We start from the raw sequence: 26,106 nt of genomic DNA, 5'->3' as shown, positions 1-26,106 counted from the left end.
CAGAATTTCTCTAAGCAGAATTTTTAAAAGACCGATGAGAAGCTTTGGAAAGGTATTTGAACATGAAAAACAAGCTTTTTCTAATCAGTAAGTAAAGGATAAATACCAATGAGGGGAAGGAACAAAGGACACAATGAGAGAAAAGTAGAGATAGTAGAGAGAAGAAATACAAATGATCAATAAACATATGGGGAAACGTTCTACTATCAATAATAATTTTCTTAAAAAGCAAGAAATAATGGATATTTTTAAAAAATCTGATCAAGGGAGGACCTCTTTTAAAAGTATGAAATGCAGTATCGACACAAGTTAAGAAATTTGCTAGTGAGTTTATTACTTTAGAAGGCAATTTGGCAATATCTTGACTAAAGTGTTTACTCAATAAATATTTTTGAGTGAACAAATGAATGAATGAATATTAAATGTTTTATGAACATATATACGTACCCTTTGATCCAGCAATCTCAGTCCAAGAAATTTATGCTTAGGAAATTATCTTAATTTGCATAAGATTTAAGTATGAGGATGTCCATCACAGCATGGTTTTTCCTTTCCTATTTAAAACAAATGAGATATAATTAACATACATTGAAATGCAGATCTTAAGTGCAGAATTTGATGAGTTTTGACAGATATTTACTGTCACTCTCTCAAGATACAGAACATTTCCATTACTGCAGAAAGGTTACTTGCACATCATGGTTTATAATAAAGAAAAACTGGGATCAACTTAGATGTAGAGTAGAGCATAGTTTTAAATAAATATTTATGTAACCAGGTAATGCTTTACTATGCAGTCATTTTAAATGTTGTAAAAGAATGCTTAATGTTTTAGAAATAGGTTATGGATGTATTGTTAGGTGATAAAATAGCATATTACCATAAATACATAAAAATGGTTGTTATGCCATTTTTGGTAAACATGTTTGTAGAAAAATGTCTGACTAAGAAATATACTAAGGTATATTAGATATCTCTGGGTGGTTTTTACTTCATTTTTGCTTAGTTCTGCTTCCTAACATTTTTAGAATGAGGAAGTATTGATTTACGCTAAGATAAATATTATTTATAAATTTTTAAGAGTTCAATTGGTCACTTTTAGAACAAAACAATAAGATATTTATATGCAAAATATTACCCACAAAAATAACCTCTACGTCATCACTCATCACTCATGTGCTTTATTTATGTAAGAGGTGAAAAATTTAGCTGTAGATGAGCTATGCCACCATGTAATTTATACTTATTATTAATGTGGGAATGTAGGTGGGTGCTCTTCAGTAATATTTACAAAGACTGGAGAAAAAAATTGGAGAAAAAAATTACCAATACATTCAACAAAGAGATGCACTATGTTTTTTTCCGAAACATTACGTTACCATGAAAATGTTTTTTCAGTTACTGATGGGCTTGAGAACTCCTTGGTATTGTGCTGATATATGTTTTCCAACGAACACAGTGCCACTTTAAATCACATTCTTATTCTAATTCATAGTAACTAGGTGTCCTCCTGTTTCAAGGGCTATGTTTATGAAACCCTTAAGCTTTAATATGATCTCATGGCTAAGGGTTTGTTACTTCTTTCACAATTAGTGTTTTTTGTTTTTTTGCTTATTTTTAATTGTTGGCATGGCTTGTCAGTTTCCACTCCTGTTACATTTGTGCTGTTCCCTGCTTCCCATTTCACAATTGCATTTTAAATGAGTATAAGTTGATGTGATTATCAGATGACTAAACCATTAGAATTTATAGACAGGATGCTTATTAGGTTTCCTTCCTACCATTTGTGAAGGCTTGTCCACCCCCATATTTTCACCTGCAAAGCCTTATAAGAGAAAAACTCATTCTGAGTGACTTGTTCTGAGCTCACGTTCAGGCTACAATCCCAGACATGGCAGAGCAGCATTTGAATACTTTGGAGGGGAGGAGGCTTTTCCAAGTTGTCACACTGTTATTATTAAGTACAGAAATATGTAGGTAGATATTAAGAACTTGACTAATTTGATTCTGGACAGTCACTCTTGCAACTTTTAATGCTTTGGAAGAACATTTCCTATATAAAAATTCATTTATTTTTAAAATATGTATTGAGCAGTTACCACATGTCAGGCAATGAGCTGCAGGGTATTAAGATGAATAGGCCACTGCCCCATCCCTCAGAGAGCCTCATATCTATTGGCAAAGAAAAGGACGTCCACATATTTATAATGATATATATAAAATACTATTGTTGACATGCATCATAAGGTCACAGAGAAACCTAATTTAGACTGTGGGATCAGGAACAACTTCTCAGAGAAGATTTGCCTGTGCCAAGTCTCCAAGGAGGAGTATGAATTAATTTTGGAAACGGACAAGGAAAGGTATCCTGGGCTAGAAAACAGCACGAACAAAAGACACAGTATCTCAAAGCAGTGCCACCTATGTGAAGAGCAAGTCCTTTGGAGAAAAAGTTGGAGGGTCCTGATCATGGAGGGCTTTTTTGTCTTGTTAAGGACTTTGTTCTTCATCCTGAAGGTGTTGTGGAACCCTTCAGGGTTTGTAACAGGAACATGGCTATATTCATGCTGTTAACAGATTACTCTGCTGAGAGGAAGATGAATTTGTGGGAAGCAAACTGGAGGTTCTAAGAACAGTAAGTGGAAGTGGTTTTCCTCAAGAGGATGGGACTCTGAACTGGTCATGGGGAAAGAGACCAGAGGGTGAATCTGAATAATGCTAGGAGGTAAAATCTTCCGTTAGACTGAATTCAGCGACTAGGAAGTGGGAGAGTTAAGGATGGCTGGGTGAAAGACCATGCCAGATAATACAGAGCTCAGAAAACAGGAGCAGTTTAGGATGACTAAAAGGTTATTTGGGGAACTGTCAACGTTTAGAGCTTGTGAAGACACCTGAGTTAAGAAGTCCAGCAGGCAGTGGCAACACCAGTCTCCATCAGAGGAGAGGGCTAGGGCTTCCCTGGTGGCGCAGTGGTTGAGAGTCCGCCTGCCGATGCAGGGGATGCGGGTTCGTGCCCCGGTCTAGGAGGATCCCACGTGCCACGGAGCAGCTGTGCCCGTGAGCCATGGCCACTGAGCCTGCGCGTCCGGAGCCTGTTGCTCCGCAGCGGGAGAGGCCACAGCGGTGAGAGGCCCGTGTACAGCAAAAAAAAAAAAAAAAAAGAGGAGAGGGCTGGGTTGGAGAGAACGATATGGGGAATTATCATCATGGATATGATAGTTGAATCCACGACAGTGAGAGAAATCACCCAGGAAACTGTGTAGGGTGGGAAGAGCAGGGGACTGTTGATGGGACACTCGGGTTCCCAAAATTTGAGGGCACATAAAGGTGATGTATGAAGAGACCCTGGAGAGTACGTCCTGGAGGCCAGGGGTGGAGTGGTTGACAGGGAGGGAGTTATCTGTAGTGTCAGATGCGGTCAAGTGCTAGGGCAGAAAGTGCCTTGTGGTATGTTGAACAGTAACCGGGTGATGGGTAAGTGCAGTATTGAGTGTGGAGGACTGTCCATACTTTCCGGCACATGAGAAAGAATCAAGCTGGGAGGGAACATGGTGTCAGGAGAGGCACTTTTTCAGATGGGAAAGGCATACCTTGAGTTTCCAAATTGAAGGGAGGAAGCTGGGAGAGAGAAGTGGGAGGTTAAGAACAAAGTCCAGAAGAAATGGGTGATCGGGCATGGCGGGAGGGCACTGTGGAGGGGCTGGACTTGCAGAAAGGTGAGGAAGGATGAAAATACAAGTTTGTGGGGCAGTGAGTGAAATCATGTCTGATGTCCTCGGTTTTCTTTGATGAAGATTACTCCAGTGGACAGTTCCATGAGAGTGAAGGAAAGGATTGAGAATAAGGGAAGTGAGATATACCCAAGGACAGATAGAAGGATTGATTTACCGAGGGCCCACCTGACTTCAGTGATTTGAGTTCATATTGGTTATTCTTCTCTAAGATGCTCAGAAATAAGAGCAGAGACTTTACATTGTAGTGATGTGAGGATAGTCATTTTTTTCTAACATTTTATTATGTGAATTTTCAAATACGCAGAAAAGTTGGAAGAGTATTTTACAGTGAACACTCATATTCCCACCACCTAAATTCCACAATGAACATTTTACTTGCTTTATGCATATCAAGATGATGATTTTTAAATCATTCTTTTATTATGGGCACTTTCAAACACATGTGAAAGTAGAAGGAATAATAGAAAGGACCTTCATATATTCATTACCGAGTTTCAACAATTATTAACTATGGCTAATGTCATTTCTTAAAACCTCCCGTAACCTTCTTTCTCTTCCTACACGCTCCACTGGATTACTTAAAAACAAATGGAGGTAAAATTTTATTGTGTGGATTTGTTAGAAGCATGGGAATGCAACATAATCACAGGTTTTAGAGCAAGAGTTGTTTTGTGATCAAATATCAAATTCAAGGTTGGTGGAGAAGGAAGAGAAGCCAGGAGGGAACTGATAAACTGGAATAAAATGGAAGGGTTGGAGGACTTAAAAGTTTTGAATGAGGTCAAAGAATAGGAGTGGTGTGAGTAGGAGGGTGGGAGCTGGGGGGAGGTTGGGATCAGAGAGTAGAATGTAAATTTCAGAAGTGGAGCAGTTCCCAATGAAGGAAAAAGGACCAGGGTGTGGCCAAGCGGATGAATGGCAAAAATGGAAGGATAGCAAAGGTTTTTAGAAATGAAGAGAGCAAGGAACTGTGAGTTAAGATTGTAGGGAGGCAGTACAGCAAAGAGGCTAGGGCAAGAGTTCAGGGGCCAGACTGCATGGGTGCATGTCCTGCCTCTGACAGTTGCCACTTGTGTGACCTTGAATAGATTACTTAGAGGCTCTGTGCCTTAGTGTCCTTTTCTGTAAAGTGGGAATAATAATAGTGCCAACCTCACAGGTGCTGGGAAGATTAAATAAATTATTTAAGCATGTCAAGTGCTTTAGAACAGTGCCCGGCACATCATAAACATGCCAAAAGTGCTAGCTATTATTATCACAAGAGTTTTACCTAGATGCTGAAGTCAGCAAGACAGGTGGCAGGATTTGTGGTGGAGAAGGCTACAGGCGTGAAAATATAGGAGAGGGGAGAAGACCATGGGAGCTTATGTTTTGTGTGATGACAAAGGCCAATCAGAATATGATATACTATTTGTCATCAAAGTTTCAGAGAGAACTGATATAAGTAACTTTGTCATGGATGCAAGGTAAAAAAATTTATTCTTTCAACTACTTAGTTCACCAAAGCCTTGAGGTTTGAGATTGTCTTTAAATCTTTGTGAGGATTCTTCTAGTGTAATTTGTTTCATTATGATTTTTTCAGAATAAGTCAGAATTGGAAGAAATCTTAACATAATCAGATGTACATAAAAAGATAGACTATGTTTTAAAACACAGCTTTTACTGTAAGTTGGCAGAAGTCTTCATTAATTTGTAGTTCCTCAAAGGCACACATTGTTCTCTTTAAAGATAAATCATTTCAAAAGTATACTCTCTATAGCCAGATGCATTATTCTTCAGTTTTGCTAAGACTCCTTTCTGGAGTTTGTTTAAAAGGAGAAAAAAAAAGCTGCATAACACAAGCTATTTAAAACTTCCAGGATATTCATCTGTAAATATATGTTTCTAAATTTAATTAAACCGAAACATGTCTTGCCAAATGCGACATTTTGTTTTGTTTTTCCTCAAGCAACATTTAAATCCATCAAACTGTTAGATGGTGGAGTTATTTGTTTGCTTAAACCATGGTTTTGAAAGCCCAAAGGCTGGCTGCATTTGTGGGTTTAAACGAAACATGTGTTTTACTTCTCCTTATGCATAGTGAGGAAGGAAGCATTTATTGAGTAACTACTAGTATCCTTTATTTACATTTTCTCCTTTGGTCATCACAACAGCCCAATGAATGAGGTGTACAGTAATCCCATGTTAACGACAGAACTTGGGAGGTCAAGTCAGTTGCCTGAGGACATCATCCATCCAGTATGTGGTAGAACTGGAATTTAAGCCTTGGTCCATGTGACCTCAGAATCCAGGCCTTTTCTACTGTCGTGACTTGCTGACTGTAAAATCCGTTGTGGCAATAATTTATATTCTTCTCATTGTACAACTGTCAGAGCAGTCCGTTTAAATGTTATGTCATTACAAGGGCCCTGCAAAATATGTGTGCTCTCCACCCCTATATGCTGCCCCTTCCCCAGTGACCTCTCCCCTTCCTCGCTTAGTCTCAGACACATGGGCACACACCGTCTCAGGACCAAGGAAGCTTGCTGCTTCCTTGCCCGGAGTGTTCTTTTCTCAGGTGACTGCATAGCTCATCTGCCTCCTCCAAGGCTTGAATCAGTGTTGGTGATGCCTTCCTGACCACCTTATTTTAAATTGTAAAACACGTCCCTCCTTCTCCAGGCACTTCCTTCTCCTTTCCTGCTGTAGTTTTCTCCTTCGTATTTATCACCATGGGCAAGCATGACAATGGAATGTTGGGCTTTCGTTTTACCGGCCAGTGTCTTGGTTTCCAGGTGGTGGGCCACTCCAAATTGAAGCCCACTCTAACTATTGCAGGAGAGGGTCAAGCCTCAAGGCACAAGTTGGCAGGGCTGCCAGGGTAGTGGGATTATAGGGCAAACTCAACCAGGCTCACCACATTCTAGGTCTGGGGCAACAGAGCCTATTATCAATCTTACCCACTGATGGGAATGGGGTTCTTGGTGTTTTTCTAGGCTTGAGGGTGTAGCTGGGACTGTCTGGCAAAGATCTTCAATGCCTGTACCTGGGCAGAACTGGGGCAGAGAGGAACTCACAGTGAGGATCTTCATAAAGCTACCAAACGATGAAAAACCTGTGGCATTCAGTACAAATTTTGGTAGAATGTCTTCCTCCAAAAAAACCCCCCCCAAAAACTAGGCTTTTAAACTCCTTGTGTTCTTGATGAAGATATGTAGCACGCTGCTGGGTTAGTTGTCTGTCTTCCTCACGAGGCAGTGAGCTCCTTGAGGAAGGAGACTGTGTCTCATTCATATCCGTCCCCCCAGTATCTAGACTAGCCTCTGACTATTCAGAGTCAGGAATCAGATTCAGGTTCCATCCCAATCACTTGACATAGTTCCTGACATGTAGGAAGTACTCAATATGTAATAATAGCTTTTAGTATTATTATTTTACAATTTTGTGTGTATCCTTCTGGAGAAGGTATCAAATGTGTTCAGTGTATTATTACTCTGGAAGAGGCATCAAATGTTTTGAATGATTGAATCTCTTACATTTTGGAAATCACTAGAATTCTTAGGTTTCAATCTTGTTTCTAACATTAGAGTGTTAACCCAGAGAGCCCCACAGAGTTATTGGAAATCTATGTAATATAAAAACTATGAAATATACTTACTTGTGAAACTGCATCTTTGAATCCTTAGTCCTAGGCATAGTACTTGACATATAGTAAACATTCGTTAAATGTTGAATGGTGAACACCAAAGCAAAACATACCATGCTATTACTATAATGGGTAAGTTTTAAATAGCATTTGGATAGTCTAGTTGGAATATCACTTATATCTCAAGCAAACTGGACAGCCGAACAACTTCAAATAAAGTGTATAAACTATACTTTAAGGTGTCAGAGTTCTGAGCTACATTTGTAATTCTTTGAAATATGATTTCAGGTAAAACATGGCTACTCCAAGAGAGTCTGGTGTACACTTATAGGAAAAACATTATATTATTTTCGTAGTCAAGAAGATAAGGTATGTATGTATTTTTAATATGCTAATTAGAGGAATTTTTTGTTTGTTATGGCTTCAAGTTTTCCCTTTCACTGTTCTGTTGCTAGCTCAAACTTCAGAATTTTTGATAAGGTTGAAATTTTGCATAAAATTTATTACTAAGGTAATCATAGACCTACAGGGTCTTTTTTTTTTTTTTTTTTTTTTGCGGTACACGGGCCTCTCACTGTTGTGGCCTCTCCCGTTGCGGAGCACCAGCTCAGTGGCCATGGCTCACGGGCCCAGCCGCTCCGCGGCATGTGGGATCTTCCCGGACCGGGACACGAACCCGTGTCCCCTGCATCGGCAGGCGGACTCTCAACCACTGCGCCACCAGGGAAGCCCCCTACAGGGGTTTTCATTCTTAATTATAAGCCTTAGTAACTTTTAATTAATTCTTCTTCTAAGACCTAGAAAAGTCTTCCTCTATCCCACTTTCAACCATCAATTTCTCATATTTTTCAGGTCTGACAGACTAGATAAGGTTGATTGAAGGGAACAGCAAGCTAGGAAAAAAGAGCTGGGAAGGGAAAAGAATCCAGTCCTGTCCCAGGCCCTCGAATCCCTAGATACCACTTATCTATCCATCCATCTGCATATCTATATCCCATTCGTTCATTTTTAACTAATCTCCTCCCCGCCAAAACCTGAGTTATTGCATTTTCAAAGTAAAAAGATGGGTATCTTCCAAACATGAAATGTATACCTAATTATCATTGTGCATACCCCATGTCATCTTTGGATTACTGAAACTATAAAAATTGAACTAACATGGACCAAGAGTATTTGCATAAAACAATGATGCCAGCTCCACAGAACAGCAGCCTGTGACTGATTACTGTGTTAATGAGACTAAACTTCTTGGTCCACTGACCATGTAGGTCAGTTAGTATTTCTCTGCTCTATTTTCATAGTCTGCACTCTCAGTTCTGACTAGCCATATTTAAAATGCATGCCATTATCGTCAGTATCGCTCACGGGTTGGTACTTAACACAGTGCAGCCATTGAGAGTGATATCTCTGAAGTAATGTGGGAATATGCTCATAAAAATAATACAAGAATAAGCACAGTACAAAACTGCATATTCAGTATAACCCTAACTCAATTATCAGTCAGGAAAACAGAAGCCACTCTGTGTATTCCAGTTTTTAACAATTTTAATGCAGAATTAGGGACATACATAACTTTAGAGAAGTCGGGGGAGTAGAGGTCGGGGAAGCAGCTGCCACTGAAGATCTGAGAAGCCAGCACCAATGGTCTGAACACAAAGCACAGAGGCAGCTGGTACTCAGCAGTTTACTGAGAAGCCTCTGTGATACATCAGCCCAGGCATCTGACTGCAGCTGTCTCAGGAGAATCATGACTCTTCTTTCACGCTTACCTTCCACAGCAAGTTTGGGATTCTGAGTTTATAATTCTCAGTCCAGCACATCTATGTAAAGATACACATAGCAGAAAAGTCAGAAAGAACTATGCCAAAATGTTGAGTGGGAGTAGAATTATGGATGATTTTTTTCTTCCTTTTTTTTTAATAACTTTCTGTTTTTACCAAGTTTCTATATTCGTGTTTTATAAATAGAAAAATAATTTAAAATTTGCTGAGAGTAGAATTTAAATGTTCCTACTATTACTACTAATAATAATTTTGTTTTTTATTAAAAATGGATAACATTGATCACAGAAGGAACAAGTCAGAGGAATGTAGATAGCTGAACAGAAATCCATTATAATTACTGGAGAAGTGTTGAGAATGCTTGTGAATCGGTATTAGGCTTACTTCATTTTGTGCTATAGATGTTTCAGAAACCATTTGTCTTTATCTCAATCAGTGTCTTTTAAAAAATTCAGTGAAAATATTTAAAAGCACCCGGTCTATTCACTGTTTATAGAACCATGGTAAATCCTCTGGTAAAAGGAATAATCATCTTTAAATATTGGGGTGGATGGAACCTTGATTGTCATATGATTAGGTATGCCTAAAGCACACAATTAGGATAGTATTGTCATGTATTATCATAGTAGAATTAGTTTTCTTTATCCTATTTTTTAAAGCTTGCTTTTTATTTATTAATGTGAATTTTCTGCCCTATTATTTTGCTTTTGTTTTACTGCCTTTTTCTGAAAGTATAGATAAGTTAATTTCACATTTTTCCTTCAGAAGTAAATTTTATTCACTCAGTCTCCAGAATGGTGCTTTGCACATAGTAACTACTCAGAAAATAACTGTAATTAATTTAATGGGAAAAAGCAGTGTTTCTCGTAAAAGGCAACACATTTAATCAAATGAATTAATTTTTTACTATTAATCAGCTATTAGGCAGATAAGATATCTAGGTAAGACCTCACTGAGAAGCCAACATTTTAATTAGGTTTTGAAGGAAGTAAAAGAGGCAAGAGTATTCCAAGCCAAAGGAACAGCAAGTGCAGAGGCCTTGGCAGGAGCATGCCAGGTGTGTTTGAGGAATAGTGAGAAGGTCAGTGTGACTGGACTGGACTCCGTTAGGGAGAGGATAATAGGAGATGAGTTCAGGGAAGTAATGGGGACCAAATCGCAGGGGGCCTTATCATAGTAAGGACTTTAGCTTTTGCTCCAAGTAAGATGAGAAGCCATTTGAGGATTTTGAGCCGAGCAGTGACATGATCTGACCTGTGTCTAACAGGAACACTCCAGCTACTGTCTGAAGGGAATTAGGAGGAGACTGGTTAGGAGACTCTTACAGTAATTCAGGTGAGAGCTGATTGTGGTTTAGTGTGGAGGTGTGAGAAGAGACCAGATTCTGGGTATATTTTGAAAGATTTGCTGATAGGATTTGTTGACTAAAAGGGTATGGAATAGGAGAGCAAGAAAAGGGGCAGTGACAATGCCAATCTTTTTGGCCTGAACAGCTGGAAGGATCAAGTTGCGAACAACTGGGATGGGAGAGACTCAGGAGAGCAGGTGGTGGGGGAGGACTTACCAAGTGACGTTGAAATGCTATTAGACATCTAAGTAGAGCTAGTGTGAGTCAGGAGTTATAAATTTGGAAGTAGCTAATACATGCTGATGCAAAAGCTATGAGCTTGGATGACATCACCCAGGGGAGTGAGTGTAGATGGGAAAAGAGAGTCCAAGCACTGAGCCCGAGCATGGAAATGTAAGATGGTAGATGTCCTTGGAGTTACAAGGAACTTTCTCAGGCTGCAATTCCAAACCTGACCGAATATTTTAGAAGTTGTACATCTGAAGCAGACTGTGTGTGTTGCTGGAATAAATGGACTTAATTAAAGAAAAGTTTTAAAACAAATATGCTAAATATTCTACACAGCAAATAATGGTTTTCATCAGTAAAAGAGTAGGTAAAATTTAATATAAATCATTTTTAGGATGTTTTTCTTACACTTAAATTAAGATGAAAGAAATCATGGCATTTTTTGTGATATATTACATGTGTAATAAATCATATATGTGTATATAGCCTCAAAACACTCCTCATTTATTGGGGTTTAGAGTGATAGTTAATCACACTTCTTCACACCAGCTGTTTCACTTTGTTACTTTTTCTATGAATAGTATTGAGACTATGTCTACCCTTGTCCTTTTGATCCAATAACTTAAATTAATTCTGTGGGGAAAAAAGTCAAATGAATATTTTGACTGAATTGCTTGACTTGGTAATGTGTCATTTTGGTCCAAATGAATAATCCAAACCACTGTATGGAAGTGGCTTCTTGCTTTTTCCACAAAAGTTAAATGTCTAGTATTCAAATTGTTCTTCAGTATCACAGTTGGCATGTTGGTTGTGGCTACTACTTTTGTAACAATGTGGATAATCCAATTAGCTTTAGGCATTCATTTAAAAAAAGGTATGCTTTATAAAGGTAAGAATGAAAAACACTATGATAAATTTTAGCAGGAAAATATTTAGAAAGTTCCTTCCTTACAATTACTAATATTTACTTTAGTTTCCTTTAGGTCAGATCAGACTCTGGGAGGCTAAAGTTGAAGAGGTTGACAGATCCTGTGATTCAGATGAAGATTATGAAGCCAGTGGGCGAAGTCTTTTATCCACACATTACACTATTGTGATCCACCCCAAAGACCAAGGTCCGACTTACCTCCTGATTGGATCCAAGCATGAAAAGGTATGTAAGGTCTAATTGGTTGATTTAGAATGATTTAGACTAATATGATTAAGTATTGGTAATAATTTTCAAATGACCGTTAAGTACAATCAAAGATTTACGTATAGATTTGTTGGACATAGTATTTTTAAAATAATTTTATTTCTGATATATTTCAAACACAAAAAATATAACAGACACCCTTTTTTACTTAACAGATGTTAGATTTCATGGTATTTTTTTATCGGCATGAAATTAATAACCATCTAAGTGTTCAACAATAGGAAATTGATTAAATAATGTCCATATGATAAAATATCCTGCAGCCTTATATCTTTTTTATATTAAAAATAGATAATTATAATTTCTGAATTTTACTAACATAGTATAAGCACGTCCTTAATATAATCTCAACTATGTGAAAATATGATGTACATATATATTTTAATAGAAAGAAAAAAGTCCAGTATATTTGGGGAGCAGAAAAATGGATTCTTTTCTTTCTTTCTTCCTTATATACATAATCAATGTATACAACTTGATGCTTTGGAAATAATTATGTGCGCATGAAAACATCACTGCAGTCTATGGCATAAACCTATCCATCACATCCAAAAGTTTCCTCTCAACCTCTTTTTTAATTATTATTTTTGTGTGTGTGTGATAAGAACTACAATAACATAAGATCTTCCCTCTTAGTAAATTTTAAAGTATGTAATACAACATTGTTAACTATAGGCACCATGCTGTATGATAGATCTCTAGGACTTATTCATCTTTTTTTTTTCCCAGGACTTATTCATCTTGTATAACCAAAACTTTGTACCCTTTGACTAATACCACCCTGTTTCCCTTTCCCCCTAGCCTCTGGCAACCACCATTCCCTCTCTGCTTCTATGAGTTTGACTATTTTAGATCCATCATATAAGTGGTATTATAAGGTATTTGTCTTTCTGTGTCTGGTTTGTTAGCAGGCAACAAACCTGATTGCTAAGAAACCAGACACAGAAATGTCCTCCAGATTCATCTATGTTGTCACAAATGGCAGGATTTCCTCCTTTTTAAGGCTGAATAATATTGTATGTATATACCATATTTTCTTTACCCATTCGTCCATCGATGGACATTTAGGTTGCTTCCATGTCTTTGCTATTGTAAATAGTGGTGTGATGAACATGGGGGTGCATATATCTTTTTGAGTTACTATTTTATATAAATTTATATTATAAAACTTCCTTCAGATAAATACCCAGAAGTAGAATTGCTGGATCATATAGTAGTTCTATTTTTAATTTTTTGAGGAAACTCCATACTGTTTTCCATAGTGCTGCACCAATTTACATTCCCACCAACAGTGTACAGGGCTCCCTTTTCTCTACATCCTCACCTTGTTATTTCTTGTCTTATTGGGGTTTTGTTCTGTTTTTGATAGTTGCCATTCTAAAAGGTGTAAGGTGATAACTCATTGTGGTTTTCAGTTGCATTTCCCTGACGATTAGTGATGTGAGCTCCTTTTTGTGTACCTGTTAGCCATCTGTATGTCTTCTTGGGAAAAATGTTTTTCAGATCCTTTGCCCATTTTTTAATTGGATTGTTTGTCTTTTTGCTATTGAGTTGTATGAGTTTTATATGTATTTTAAATATTAACCCCTTATCAGAAATATGATTTGAAATATTTTCTCCCACTCAGTAGGTTATCTTTTCATTTTGTTGATGGTTTCCTTTGCTGTGCAGAAGCTTTTTAGTTTGATGTAATTCCACATGTCTATTTTTGCTTCTGTTGCCTGTGCTTTTGGTGTCATACCCAAGAAATCATTGCCAAGGCCAGTGTCCAGAAGCTTTTTCTCAATGTTTTCTTCTAGGAGTTTTATGGTTTCAGGTCTGATGTTTAAGTCTTTATTCCATTTTGAACTGACTTTGTGTACTGTGTGATATCAGGGTCCAATTTCATTTTTTTTAATATATATTTTATTTACTTATTTTTGGCTGTGTTGGGTCTTCGTTGCTGTGCATGGGCTTTCTCTAGTTGTGGCAAGCAGGGGCTACTCTTTGTTGCAGTGCATGGCCTTCTCATTGCGGTGGCTTCTCTTGTTGCGGAGCACAGGCTCTAGGGTGCATGGGCTTCAGTAATTGCAGCACGCGGGCTCAGTAGTTGTGGCTCACAGACTCTAGAGTGCAGGCTCAGTAGTTGTGGCATGCAAGCTTAGTTGCTCTGCAACATGTGGGATCTTCCGGGACCAGGACTCAAACCTGTGTTCCCTGCATTGGCAGGCGGATTCTAAACCACTGCACCACCAGAGAAGCCCTCCAACTTCATTGTTTTGCCTATGGATATCCAGTTCTCTCAACACCATTAATTGAAGAGACAATCCTTTGCCCACTGTATTCTTAGCAACCTTGTCAAAAATCAGTTGACCATATATGCATGGTTTTATTTCTGGACTCTCTATTCTGTCCCATTGGCCTAATGAAGCAATCATTAGGCCCATTGATGGACCTAATGTCTGTTTTTATGCCAGTACCATACTATTTTGATTACTGTAGCTTTGTAATATATTTTGAATTAGGAAGTATGATCCCTCCAGCTTTGTTCTTCTAGCTCAAAATTACTTTGGTTATTTGGGGTCTGTTGTTGTTCCATGTGAATTTTAGGATTGTTTTTTCTATTCCTGTTAAAAAAAAAAATTGGGATTTTGATAGGGATTACTTTGAATCTCTATGGGTTGCTTTGGGTAGTATGGACATTTTAATAATATTAATTCTTCCAATCTATGACTGGATGTCTTTCCACTTATTTGTGTCTGCTTTAGTTTCTTTCATTAGTGCTTTATTTTTTTGGTGTACAAATCTTTCACCTCCTTGGTTAAGTTTATTCCTAAGTACTTTATTCTTTTTTTTTTTTTTTTGCTATTGTTTTGGGATTGTTTTCTTAATTTCCTTTTCGGATAATTCATTGTTAGTGTGTACAAACACAACCGATTTTTTAAAATTAATTAGTTCATTTATTTTACTTATTTTTTGGCTGTGTTGGGTCTTCATTGCTGTGCGTGGGCTTTCTCTAGTTGTGGTGAGTGGAGGCTACTCTTCCTTGCAGTATGCAGGCTTCTCCTTGCGGTGGCTTCTGTTGTTGCGGAGCACAGGCTCTAGGTGCATGGGCTTTAGTAGTTGTGGCATGTGGGCTCAGTAGTTGTGGCTCACAGACTTTCGAGCACAGGCTCAGTAGTTGTGGCGCACAGGCTTAGTTGCTCCGTGGCATATGGGATCTTCCTGGACCAGGGCTCGAACCCATGTCCCCTGCATTGGCAGGCAGATTCTTAACCACTGCACCACCAGGGAAGTCCCCACAACTGATTTTTGTATGTTGATTTTGTATCCTGCAACTTTATTAAATGTATTAGTTCTAACAGTGTTTTTATGGAACCTTTAGGGTTTTCAACAAATAAGATAATGTCATCTGCAAACAGAGATAATTTTACTTCTACCTTTCCGATTTGGATGCCTTTTATTTCTTTTTCTTACTCTGTTGCTCTGGCTAGGACTTCCAGTGGTATGGTGAATAGAAGTGGCAAGAGTGGGCATCCTTGCCTTGTTCCAGATCTTACAGGACAAGCTTTCACTTTTTCACCATTGAGTATGATATTAGCTGTGGGCTTTTCTTATAAGGCCTTTATTGTGTTGAGGTATGTTCCTTCTGGGTATTATTTCCTTCTTTAAATTTTCTGGATTTCCTAGGTATTTTATATGTTCTATTTGTATGTACTAGGAGTCAGATTTTAAATTTGATAGAATTTGTTGTATTTCATAAAAGAATATTAATTGGTTGTATTTATTCTAGTCTCTTAATGTCACGTTACTTTCTTAATTTTCTTATGCTTTTCTAAATGTGAACAATGGGGAAAAGGTACTATAAGCACAATTCAAATAAGCTGGCTTCAGAACTCTTTAAGTGGCTTTTAGTTATTATTTAAAAATTAAGAGTGTTTTTTTTCCATTGTCAAAGTTTTCTACTGTTTATGCAAGTTGTGTTTTTCCTTAAGTCATCAAAAACTGTCTCTTGGTTAACATTTCTATTAATATGTTTTGATTTTTAAGGACACTTGGCTTTATCACCTGACTGTTGCAGCTGGAAGTAACAATGTAAATGTTGGATCTGAATTTGAACAACTCGTTTGCAAATTGCTAAATATAGAAGGGGAACCTTGTAAGTTTATAACGTACAAGGCTTTATGGTTTATGAAATGGGCCCCTAACTCCCTTAGCCTAATAGAGTTTTCACTTTGCGGGTTCCTGTTTCCCTGAGATGTACCCATCTTCTCACAGGCTTTGCTTGTCATGGGCCAGGATTCTCATTGTGGTTCTTTGGCTCTAAGGACACAGTCATTCCTTGACATGTCCATATCCTGTCACACCTCTCTGCCTTTGCTCACATTACTCCCTCTGCCTGGAACACCCTTCTTCCTTCACATTCCCCACCAACTTGATGAAATCCTACCTACCTTAGGAGCTCCCCCAGCCAACCCATCCCAACTCAGCATCTGGGTCATAAAAGGTGCCTAATAAATATTAAAATTATATCCCAATGCACTTTACCATTTAAAACTTTTATAGCATTTGTTGCTTTGCACTGAAGTTTTTTTTATGGCTAAGGTTTCCCCATTGAGAGCCTAGATTCTAAGCTCTGCTTTACTTAATAATAGAGATCACATTTTATTTGCAGTGTCTAGCATAGGAATTTAATAAATGTTGATTTTAGGAATGACTTCAAGTTCCTCTTTATCTTTCTGTCTCCTGCTGCTCTGGCTTCTCCTCTCTGTATCTTCCCCCAGCTCCCTCTCATGTACAGTCATCTCCCCACCTAGGTCACCAATCTTTAGCACATTTAAGCAACATGACAACGCCCTGGTAGACTTGTTTTGGCCTAGAATATTTCTACCAAACTCTTCTAGCTTTAATTTATCCAAAACAGAAATAGGAGAATCCCAATGGCCTGGAAACTGAAATAAAATAATGTTATCAGAGGTTTTTCATGACTTTTATGACTTAAATTGTGAGCCAAGCCAGAATGAGGTAATTTCTAAAGGACTGATTTAATGTGAGGCCAAAATAAGTGATTCTTTCTATTTCCTGTTCATATTTCATTCTGTGTTTAGCCTCTCAGATATGGAGACACCCTACTTTGTGTCACAGCAAAGAAGGACTCATTTCTCCTTTGACAACACTACCTTCGGAAGCTCTACAGACAGAAGCAATTAAATTATTTAAGGTAAGATTTTATATGGAGTTATATATTGTTAAAAAATTTAATAGGAAAAAATAAAACTTCAGATTATAAAGTTTCACTCTTTTCAAGAAAATTCAAAATGTGATGATGATTAAGAAAATCTACTGAAATAAAATTAGGTGAATTTAATATGCTTTCTGAGTGAGGATTTGAGATTTACTGCAGTAAACTATCTATGGTTTGGGCCATGTGAAACACTTAATATCAGAAGAATCATTTCCTCTTCAACCTCTCAAATGGAGAGACTCCTGACATCACTTGTACCTCAGTGTTGGGAGAGGGATCAATACCCTTCTTCTTCTCCAGTGCTACTCTCACATTCTTATTACTCAACCTCTATTAGAAATCCGTGGTGACTTGAAGCTTACCATTCAACTATATCACTCTTAATCCTCCACCCCCATCATCTCTGTCATCAGTCACCTTCTGGTAACTCCTCAAATTTCATTAAGGATTTTGGCTCCCAACTCACATCTTTCTCTCTGCCTCAAATCTTGCCATTACCTGAATTACTTTGCTATCACTTCACTCACCAATGCCACGGCCTTAAGATTCCTGACCTTCTCAATGTCAGTAAGCTTCCTCTCTACCCTGCTTCACCTTCCAATTCTCCATGTCCACACCCTGACCTCAACATTCCTCATAAGTACACCACTTCTAAAAGCTTAAATTCTAATGGGTCTTTCATTAACCATAATCTCTTAGCCCATGAGCTCTCTAATTTTCTTTCTTCCATTTCTCATCCTCACTAAGACATTTTTTTGGGCCATTTATTTTCTTTGAGATCAAGAGAGAGCACAATAACTGCCTCTTGGCTTTTCTTCCTTCTTTATCTAGTCTGGATGACTTTCATTAATACTCATAGTTCCTTGGGACCTGTAGTTCCATGCAATCTTCAGCTGAACCCCAACCGAGATCAATGCTGCTGTCTTGCCTGCTTCCCTATTAATCGCATACATACTGCTAGAGAGCATCAAACAGCCGTATGGACTGGAGCCAATGTAAATCTGTGGTCTTCATTCCTTAGGGCCAACTGTCTCTCCTTTTGCTTGTCTTTGGTCACATCCCCTCAAATTCCCTACTTAGTAATGCTCCTCACAACAAAGTTACCTTCTAGTTCATTGGGAAAATTAGAGGGCATCAGAATTGATCACCTCGAATCTCCCTTCTCAACAGACATTCTTTCATCTATTTTTTCCTCCATTACTCCAGTCTCAGAATATAATGTACCTTCTATGGATTCATGTCTTGACTCTGCACTGGGACCTTGGTACTTCATTTTCCCATAGTCTCTTAAAGTCTCAATTTTTGTCTCTCTTTTGGCTTTTTCTTGCCTACATTTCACCCATCTCAAAAAATTATATATTTACTAGATAATACTAAGGAATTGTTGTTAATTTGGGAAGGGGATAATGATGACATGATGGTTATGGGAAAAAAATCTTTATCAGTTGGAGAGCCCTACTGAAGTATTGGTAAAATAACATGATATACATTAGAATACTACAGAAAAAAAGTGGATGCAGGGGTTGAATGAAACAAGTGTGGCAAAATGCTTGTTGACAATTGTTGACACCGGATGATGGGTACATTATACTGTTCTCTCTACTTTTGTTCATGTTTTAAAATTACCATAATTTTAACGTTTTTAAAAATCCACCTGTAGAATACACAAATATCCAAAGCAAGAAAGACTTTATACAAATATATTTGAATATCTGGATGAAGTGATCAACTTTATAACAAAATATAAATGGTGAAAACCAGTTACACAGGTGAATGAAAATTTAAACAGGGAAATTTACTAAACTTTGTAAGTGTGGTTAATTTCAATGCTGTTTAAACTGTCCCAAAGCATAGGAAAGAAGGAAATTTTGCAAAATTTTTTTCTTTTACTTTTTTGGGGGTAAATCTCAAACATATATAAGAGTAGAGAGAATATTATGAAGTATAAGATACTCATCATCCAGCTCCACAGTTGTCAACATATGACCAATTTTGTTTTATTCTCCCCAACCCCACTGCTCCCCAAGATTGGATTATTTTGAAGCAATTCTCAGTCATCATGTCACCAGATTCTTTTTGTGAAGTGAGTATTCCTTTGTTACCAAACCCCAGAAAATATTGTAGAAAACAGAGCATTTCATACAAAAACTAATAAAGTATTAGTAAACAGAATCCAACATCATACTAAAAGAATACTAATCATGACTAAGAGGGATTTGTTCCAGGAAATCAAGGATGGCTAAATATTAGGATGTCTATTAATATTATTTATTATTAAGTTGACAGTCATCTCTATAGATGGTGAAAAGGCATTCATAAAATACTGATAGATATTTCCTTAACATGATAAAATATTCCTGCTTAGTAAAAACAAATGTCATGCTTTATGGGGAAATGCTTTAAACATTTTCATTAAAGTGAAGAACAAGACAATCATACTCACTCCCATTAATATTTTAAAAACTTCTTATTAAAGCATAATCTGTATAGAGTGTATCCCCATTATTATTAATATTATTATTATTTAGCATTCTATTAGTGGTACTAACCAGTTGCAATTAGGCAGTGAAAACAAATTAGAAGGGAACAAATTGGAAATGCAAATATTTACAGATTATGTAATTGTATACCTGGGGAAAAAAACTTAAAAAACTACTACAAACAAAAAAGATAATTCAAAAAAAAAAAAGATAATTCAATCAGATAGTGAGGTACAAAATTAATAAGCAGAAATCAAAACTTTTTACACGTACAAACAACAACCAGTTAGAAGATAAAAGGAAGAACTTCTGCTTTTTGGCTGTGATGGAGCAACAGGAACTGGATTTACCCTACCAATGGTTTTCAGACTTGAATAACAGGCTGTGCAGGACAGTGATCCTCAGGAAAACAAATGAAGTAAGCTTTACAAGCGTTGCAGCTTAATATCTTGGAGAGAGTTTCATGACCACAGTGCATGGAGGGACACCCAGATGGTGCTTGGCAGTCTTCCTGAGTTACCAAGACAGAGTTTAGAATTTGAGGAGGCCAAGATGGTTAGAATTCACAAAACTGAGAGGAGTGAGCAAAAGAGAGTGGGAAAGTGCTCCACAGATTCATAGAGGGTTCCTTTTGAGTTTTTAGCTGAGAACTGATAATCATATGTGTGTGAGGAAACTACCTGAGGCTAGGGAAAGAATTACCAGAAAAGAATAGACAAAAAAAAAAAAAATTCCTGGAGCTTACACATAGCTGAAAATAGTTTGTATTCCTATCATCCAGAATGGAAAGACCTCCTAATGCACTAAGCATCAAGTAGAGTACTCAAGATAGAAGTCACATTGATTTTTAATAACCTAACCTCAGAAATGGCATATCATCATTTCTGCCATATTCTACTGGTCACACAGACTAACTCTAGTACAATATGGAAGGGGATTGCCTCAGATATTGTCTGAATATCAAGAGATGGAGATCATTGGGGGCCATCTTGGAGACTAGCAGCCATACTTCATATATTCAAGAAAGTAGAGGACAGCATAAGCATTTTAAGAAGAGTAATGGAAGATATTTAAAAGATCCAAATTGAACTTTCAGAGATGAAAAATGTAGTGGCTAAAATGAAAAAAATACCCTGGATGAGATTAACAACAGGTAAGGTAATGCAGTAGGCAAGACTAGTGAACTTAAAGACATAGCAAGAAAAATTATCCAAAATGAAACACAGAGTTTAAAAAAAACTGAAAAAAATTGAATACAGTACAGTGAGCAATGGTATATTTTCAATCAGCCTAATATATATGGAATTGGAGTTCCACAAAAGGAAGAAAGGCAACAGAAAAATATTCAAGGAAATAATGGCTTAAATTTTCTTTTCCCAAATTTAATGAAAACTATAAAACTCTCAAATTTAAGAAGCTCAGTGAATCTCAAACAGAAGAAATGTGACAAAAACTACTCTAATATACATCATAATCAGTTGCTTTAGACAAGTTATAAAGAGGGTGGTGGTTTGGGAGGAATAACCTAACACATAGAGAACATAGATAAGAATGACAGCAGACTTCTTATTGAAAACTATACAAGTCATAAGATAGTAGAGTAACATCTTTAAAGTACTGCAAGGAAAAAAAATCTATCAACCTAGAATTCAATATCCAGTGAAAATATTTTTCAAAAACAAAGGTGACATAAAGGCTTTTTCAGATATATAAAACCTGAAAGAATTACTCCCCAGAAGACCAATACTACAAGAAATGTTTAGTGATGTCCTTTAGGCAGTCAGAAAATGATGCCAGATGGAAATCTGGATTTATGCAGAGGAATGAAGAGCACTAGAAATGGCAAATATGTGGGTAAATATATAAGAATTTTTCCTTATTATTTCAATCTCTCTAAAAGATAATTGACTGTTTAAAGGAAAGATAATAACATTGTATTGTGGGGTTTAAAATTATATGTAGAAATAAAATATATGACAATAATAGCACAAAGACTGAGAGAGGGGAAATGTAAGTATACTGTTGTAAGGTTCCTATACTACAAGAAGTGGTATAATATTCCTTAAAGGTAGACTGTGATAAGATTAAAATATATGCTAAAACCCTAAAGCAACCACTTAACAAAAGTCAAAGAGGTTTAGCTGATAAGCCAATAAAGGACATAAAACAGAATCATAAAATATACTCTAGTAATTTTTTAAAAGGCCGAAAAAGAGGAAAACCAAAAAGAACATATGAGACAAATATAAAACAAATAGCAAGATAGAAGATTTATTCCTGATCATACTAATAATTACATTAAATTTAAATGGTCTAAACACTCCAATTACAAGGTTGAGATTGTCAGATTGTATAAAAAAACACGATCCAACTATATGCTGTCACAAGCAGTACTTCTTTTGTTTTCTGACATTTGTTGTAAGAAAAAAAGACTGACATTTTAAAATAGCCTGCTCAAAAGAAACTGATTTCACTCTCAGAACTTCATTTTACTCCCAAATATCAATGTCATTAATAAGCCCAATATATTTAATTCATTGAAACAAATATATATTACACTATAACTACAAATTTATTTAATACATTATTACAATAATTTGGGGTTCAATTAGCATGCAAGTATTTTTAAGAATTCATAGATAGAACACTTTATGAGTATTGAAGTTGCTTCCCCTGCCTTTAGGCAATCCATCCTAAACTTTCTCAGGCAAGTGTACCTACTCCTCTAGTCAGGAACAAAACAAACTTTCACAGTTTTATTACAATGAACTGTTAAAATGAAGAATGATAAGTATTAATATCCTACTTTAGAAAATGTCTAGGAAAGATTATGCTATAACCTTTTACTAGTAACCTACTCCAAAATTTAATCTCTTTGGGGGAAAAAAGTATTTATTTGCATTCATTTTAAGTTATTTATTCTACTATTTCCCAAAATATTTTCCTCAGTAAACTAGTTTTTAAAGATGCCAATTGGTATTACTAGAAAAAAATAAAGATGGGAAGGGATTGTAGTCAAATAAGTTTAGAAATTCTGTGCTGTGTAGAGAATACAAAGATAAATAAGAAAGAGTCCTTGTCTTTATGAAGTTTATAGTCTGGTAGACCAGGGACTATTACTGTTCCATATGCCCTTAAAATGAATGCATATTCTGCTCTGAGGTGGAGTATTCTACAAATGAGTTCAAGTTGGTTGATAGTGTTATTCAGATTTTCTAAATCCATACTGATTTTTCTGCCTACTTGTTCTCTCAAATATTGACAGGGGATATTGAAATCTCTAACTTTAATTGTGAACTTTGTCTGTTTCTCCTTATAGTCCTATAGGTTGTTGCACCATGTATTTTGAAGCTATGTTATTAAAACATTTAGGATTGTTATGTCCTCTAGATGAACTGACCCCTTTATCATTATAAAATGACCCTCTTTATCTCTGGCAGAATTCCTTGCCCTGAAATCTACTCTGTCTGATATTAATGCAGCCACTCTGGATTTCTTTTGATTAGTGTTATCACAATATATCCTTTTCCATCCTTTTAAACAAAAGCTATTGCTAAGAAGAGGCTCAATATTTCATGCAGAATAAATCTGATCATTTCTCACCCTGAGTATATCTATTTTTTTCATTTAATTCAGACCTGCCAACTTTTTATAAATGCAGCAGTTGACTCTCCTGCAATTGATTACCACATATCTCTAGCCCAGAGTGCTTTGCAAATCTGTTTGACACATCCTGAGCTACAGAATGAAATTTGCTGTCAGCTCATTAAACAGACAAGACGGAGACAGCCACAGAATCAACCAGGACCACTGCAGGTATCTGTTGATACATATACATGCAATTTTAAATGATGTTGTGTTCCTGATTGTAAGAAAAATACATATTCAATACAGACATTTGGAAAATTACAAAAAGTATGAAATGGAAAAACAGCTATTAATATTTTTATGTATATCTTTTCAGTTTCTATATTTATATATAAATGTATATGTGTATATCTTTATGCACTCACAGTTTTTCACATTACTAGAGCTACAGTGTACATACTACTTTTTAAAAACTATAGAACATAATCATTTCCCCTATAGCCTTCAATAGTCTACAAAACATTAATACTAGTTGCATTAATATCAATTACTATACATTTAGGTTTTTCCAGTTATTTTTCCTATAATAAATACCACTACATTAGACATCTTTGAACCTAAATTTTGTGTGCAAGTCCAGTGAATTTTATTGAGTCCACTTCTAGAATTTTCCTATATCTTCAACAATGTTCAGTGTAATTCTTCTTTTAATTCCTTTCCAGGTAAAAAGTAGTATTTCACTATTGATTTTAGATGCATTTCCTTAATTATTAGTGCAGTTGAATTTATTTTCAGGGGGTTTTTGGTCACTTGTGTTTACTCTTCAGTGAATACCTCTTTTAATCTTTGCTTACTGACTCCCTGTCAACTACAGGATAAAATAGAAATTTCTTACCCTAGCCTGTAAGACTCTCAGGGGTGGATCCAGGTTTTGTGGGACTTGAAGCTCATGCAGCGAATACTCTCCAAGAAAAAGAGTACAAAATACATTACTTTTACACATTTTAAAAGAACGTATGACCATGTCATATGACTAGGACAGCTCGTCGGGCCTGTCCCAGGGACTTGGAGGGGACCTGTGCATAGAGGGGTTCTGAAGCTTAATCTTTATGTGAATCAAGGGCCCTTCATAGTCTGGCTCCAGTGGCCTCCTCTTTCTCCACTTCATTTTATACTTCCTGCCTCCAGTGTACAGTGAATGAATAAACTCTCCCCATTCTTCAAACATACCCTGCCTTTGCATTATCCTTCACCTTGCACCTGGCATTATTCCTGTTACCTGGATCCCTCTGCTTTCTTCCTACCTGTGACTTCACCGTCCAGCCCAAGCAACATCTCTCCCATATATTCCTTCCTGACTTCCACAACAGTAAGTCATTCCCTCCATTGGTTATACTTAAAAAATATTATTACAATGTATTAGCGATATTATATTATAAATTACTGTTTCAATATATAATGTCTTCTCCTGGACTGTAGGTTCTTCAAGGGCAGGGCCTTTCCCCCTTCTCCTTTTTTATATGACATTTAAAAAATTATTGAAGTTATACTTGCTTAATTAAAAAAATTAAGATAGAAAATAGAATATAGTCCAGAGCAAGAGAAGAATAAAAATCACATACAATTCTATTACCTAGACATACCTCTGTTAATATTTTTGTACTTGCCCCTTATTTAGGTATGTATCTATATATGGGTAGATAGGTTTTGCTTTTTGTATAAATAATTTTTTTTACTATTTTTCAATCTGCCCTTTCTCAGTGCCATTACTTATATTTCAATGAATGAGTTAATACATAAATGAACAAAAAGCAACAATTTCCCTGATCTTTGGGTGTGATATCAGAAAGGACTACCATATCATGTCTTCTGGTACCTCAGTTGTAGACAACAATATATACAACTAGATGGATTATGGTTCTGACCCAATAGGAAGCTTTTATGTTTTTATGTATTATAAACGCTCTAAGCAGATAATGCATATATGGAAAAAGCAAAAACATGTGGGGTCAAGTAAGACTGTCATCATCCCCTTGCTCTCACAGCCTCTGTCAGTCATACTTGCCCTGACTTGGATCTCTGACGACCACATGGTGTCTGACCTGTGATGCTTCTCTTTGCCCAGGGCTGGCAGCTCTTAGCGCTCTGTGTTGGGCTCTTCCTTCCCCATCATCCTTTCCTGTGGCTCCTCAGACTCCACCTAAAGAGGAATGCAGATTCCAGGTACGCAGAATTCTAGCCAGCTAAACCATTTATGTGGCCTCTGAGTGTCTACAATAAGTCAAAGGTATTCAGTAACCTGCCAGGTACATTTGTGGAAGAATGTGTGAAACAAATGTTGGTACAGGAAGCCTTTGGTTATCATTTATGCGGAGCTGGGAAAATATTTCCTTTGTTATGTTAAATCTCTTATGGAAGATTACAGTAAAAGCTTGAAAAACTGACAAAGAATATTTTAAGTGAAAAGTCTATGTACATTTCAAGTATGAATGTGTTATCATTAGTGGGTGTTCATTCAATAAAAGCAACTATTTTGTTTCCTTATTTTTCCTATTACTATTTTCTTCACATTGAATTCTTTTATGTAGAAGACTTCTCTGATGGTCTTCCCACCTTTTATAATTGTATGTATTTGAATTACTTCAGAATTTTTACTCCTTTGAAAAAGACTCATAAAATTCAGCTGTCAGAGGGGCTTTCTTACAGTGAGACCCAGGGCACCCAGCCAAGGGTTATCAGGATCATTTTGTCCAAGAGGTTCATATTAGGTTGTTTAAACAGACTCTGGGATTCAAACAAACAAACAAATGATGAATCAAAAAACAACTTGAAAGCAGTAGGAAAATATACTCCAGCTCATAATATATTTTGGAGACTCTGTCATCAAGGTCATGTGATTCCAA

General features: G+C 36.6%; 1 protein-coding gene across 8 annotated transcripts in view; it reads left to right on the top strand.

Annotated features, from left to right (window-relative positions):
- The window catches only part of PLEKHH2 (pleckstrin homology, MyTH4 and FERM domain containing H2), a 127,397-nt gene that overhangs the window by 77,964 nt on the left and 23,327 nt on the right, over window positions 1-26,106 (top strand). For all 8 annotated transcript variants that reach the window (XR_004521822.2, XR_004521821.2, XR_012325716.1 and 5 more), the window contains 6 exons: window positions 7,648-7,728; window positions 11,690-11,869; window positions 15,941-16,049; window positions 16,999-17,111; window positions 23,252-23,431; window positions 25,329-25,426. Coding sequence is in view for 4 of the 8 variants with exons in the window: in XM_073791397.1 (XP_073647498.1) it covers window positions 7,648-7,728; window positions 11,690-11,869; window positions 15,941-16,049; window positions 16,999-17,111; window positions 23,252-23,431; window positions 25,329-25,426 (761 nt within the window). In the remaining 4 variants the exon portion in view is untranslated. The remainder of the gene's footprint in view (window positions 1-7,647; window positions 7,729-11,689; window positions 11,870-15,940; window positions 16,050-16,998; window positions 17,112-23,251; window positions 23,432-25,328; window positions 25,427-26,106) is intronic.

This window comes from Tursiops truncatus, chromosome 14, assembly GCF_011762595.2.
Source record: "Tursiops truncatus isolate mTurTru1 chromosome 14, mTurTru1.mat.Y, whole genome shotgun sequence".
NCBI classification, from domain to species: Eukaryota; Metazoa; Chordata; class Mammalia; order Artiodactyla; family Delphinidae; genus Tursiops; species Tursiops truncatus.
This window is presented reverse-complemented; position numbering and strand designations above follow the sequence as displayed.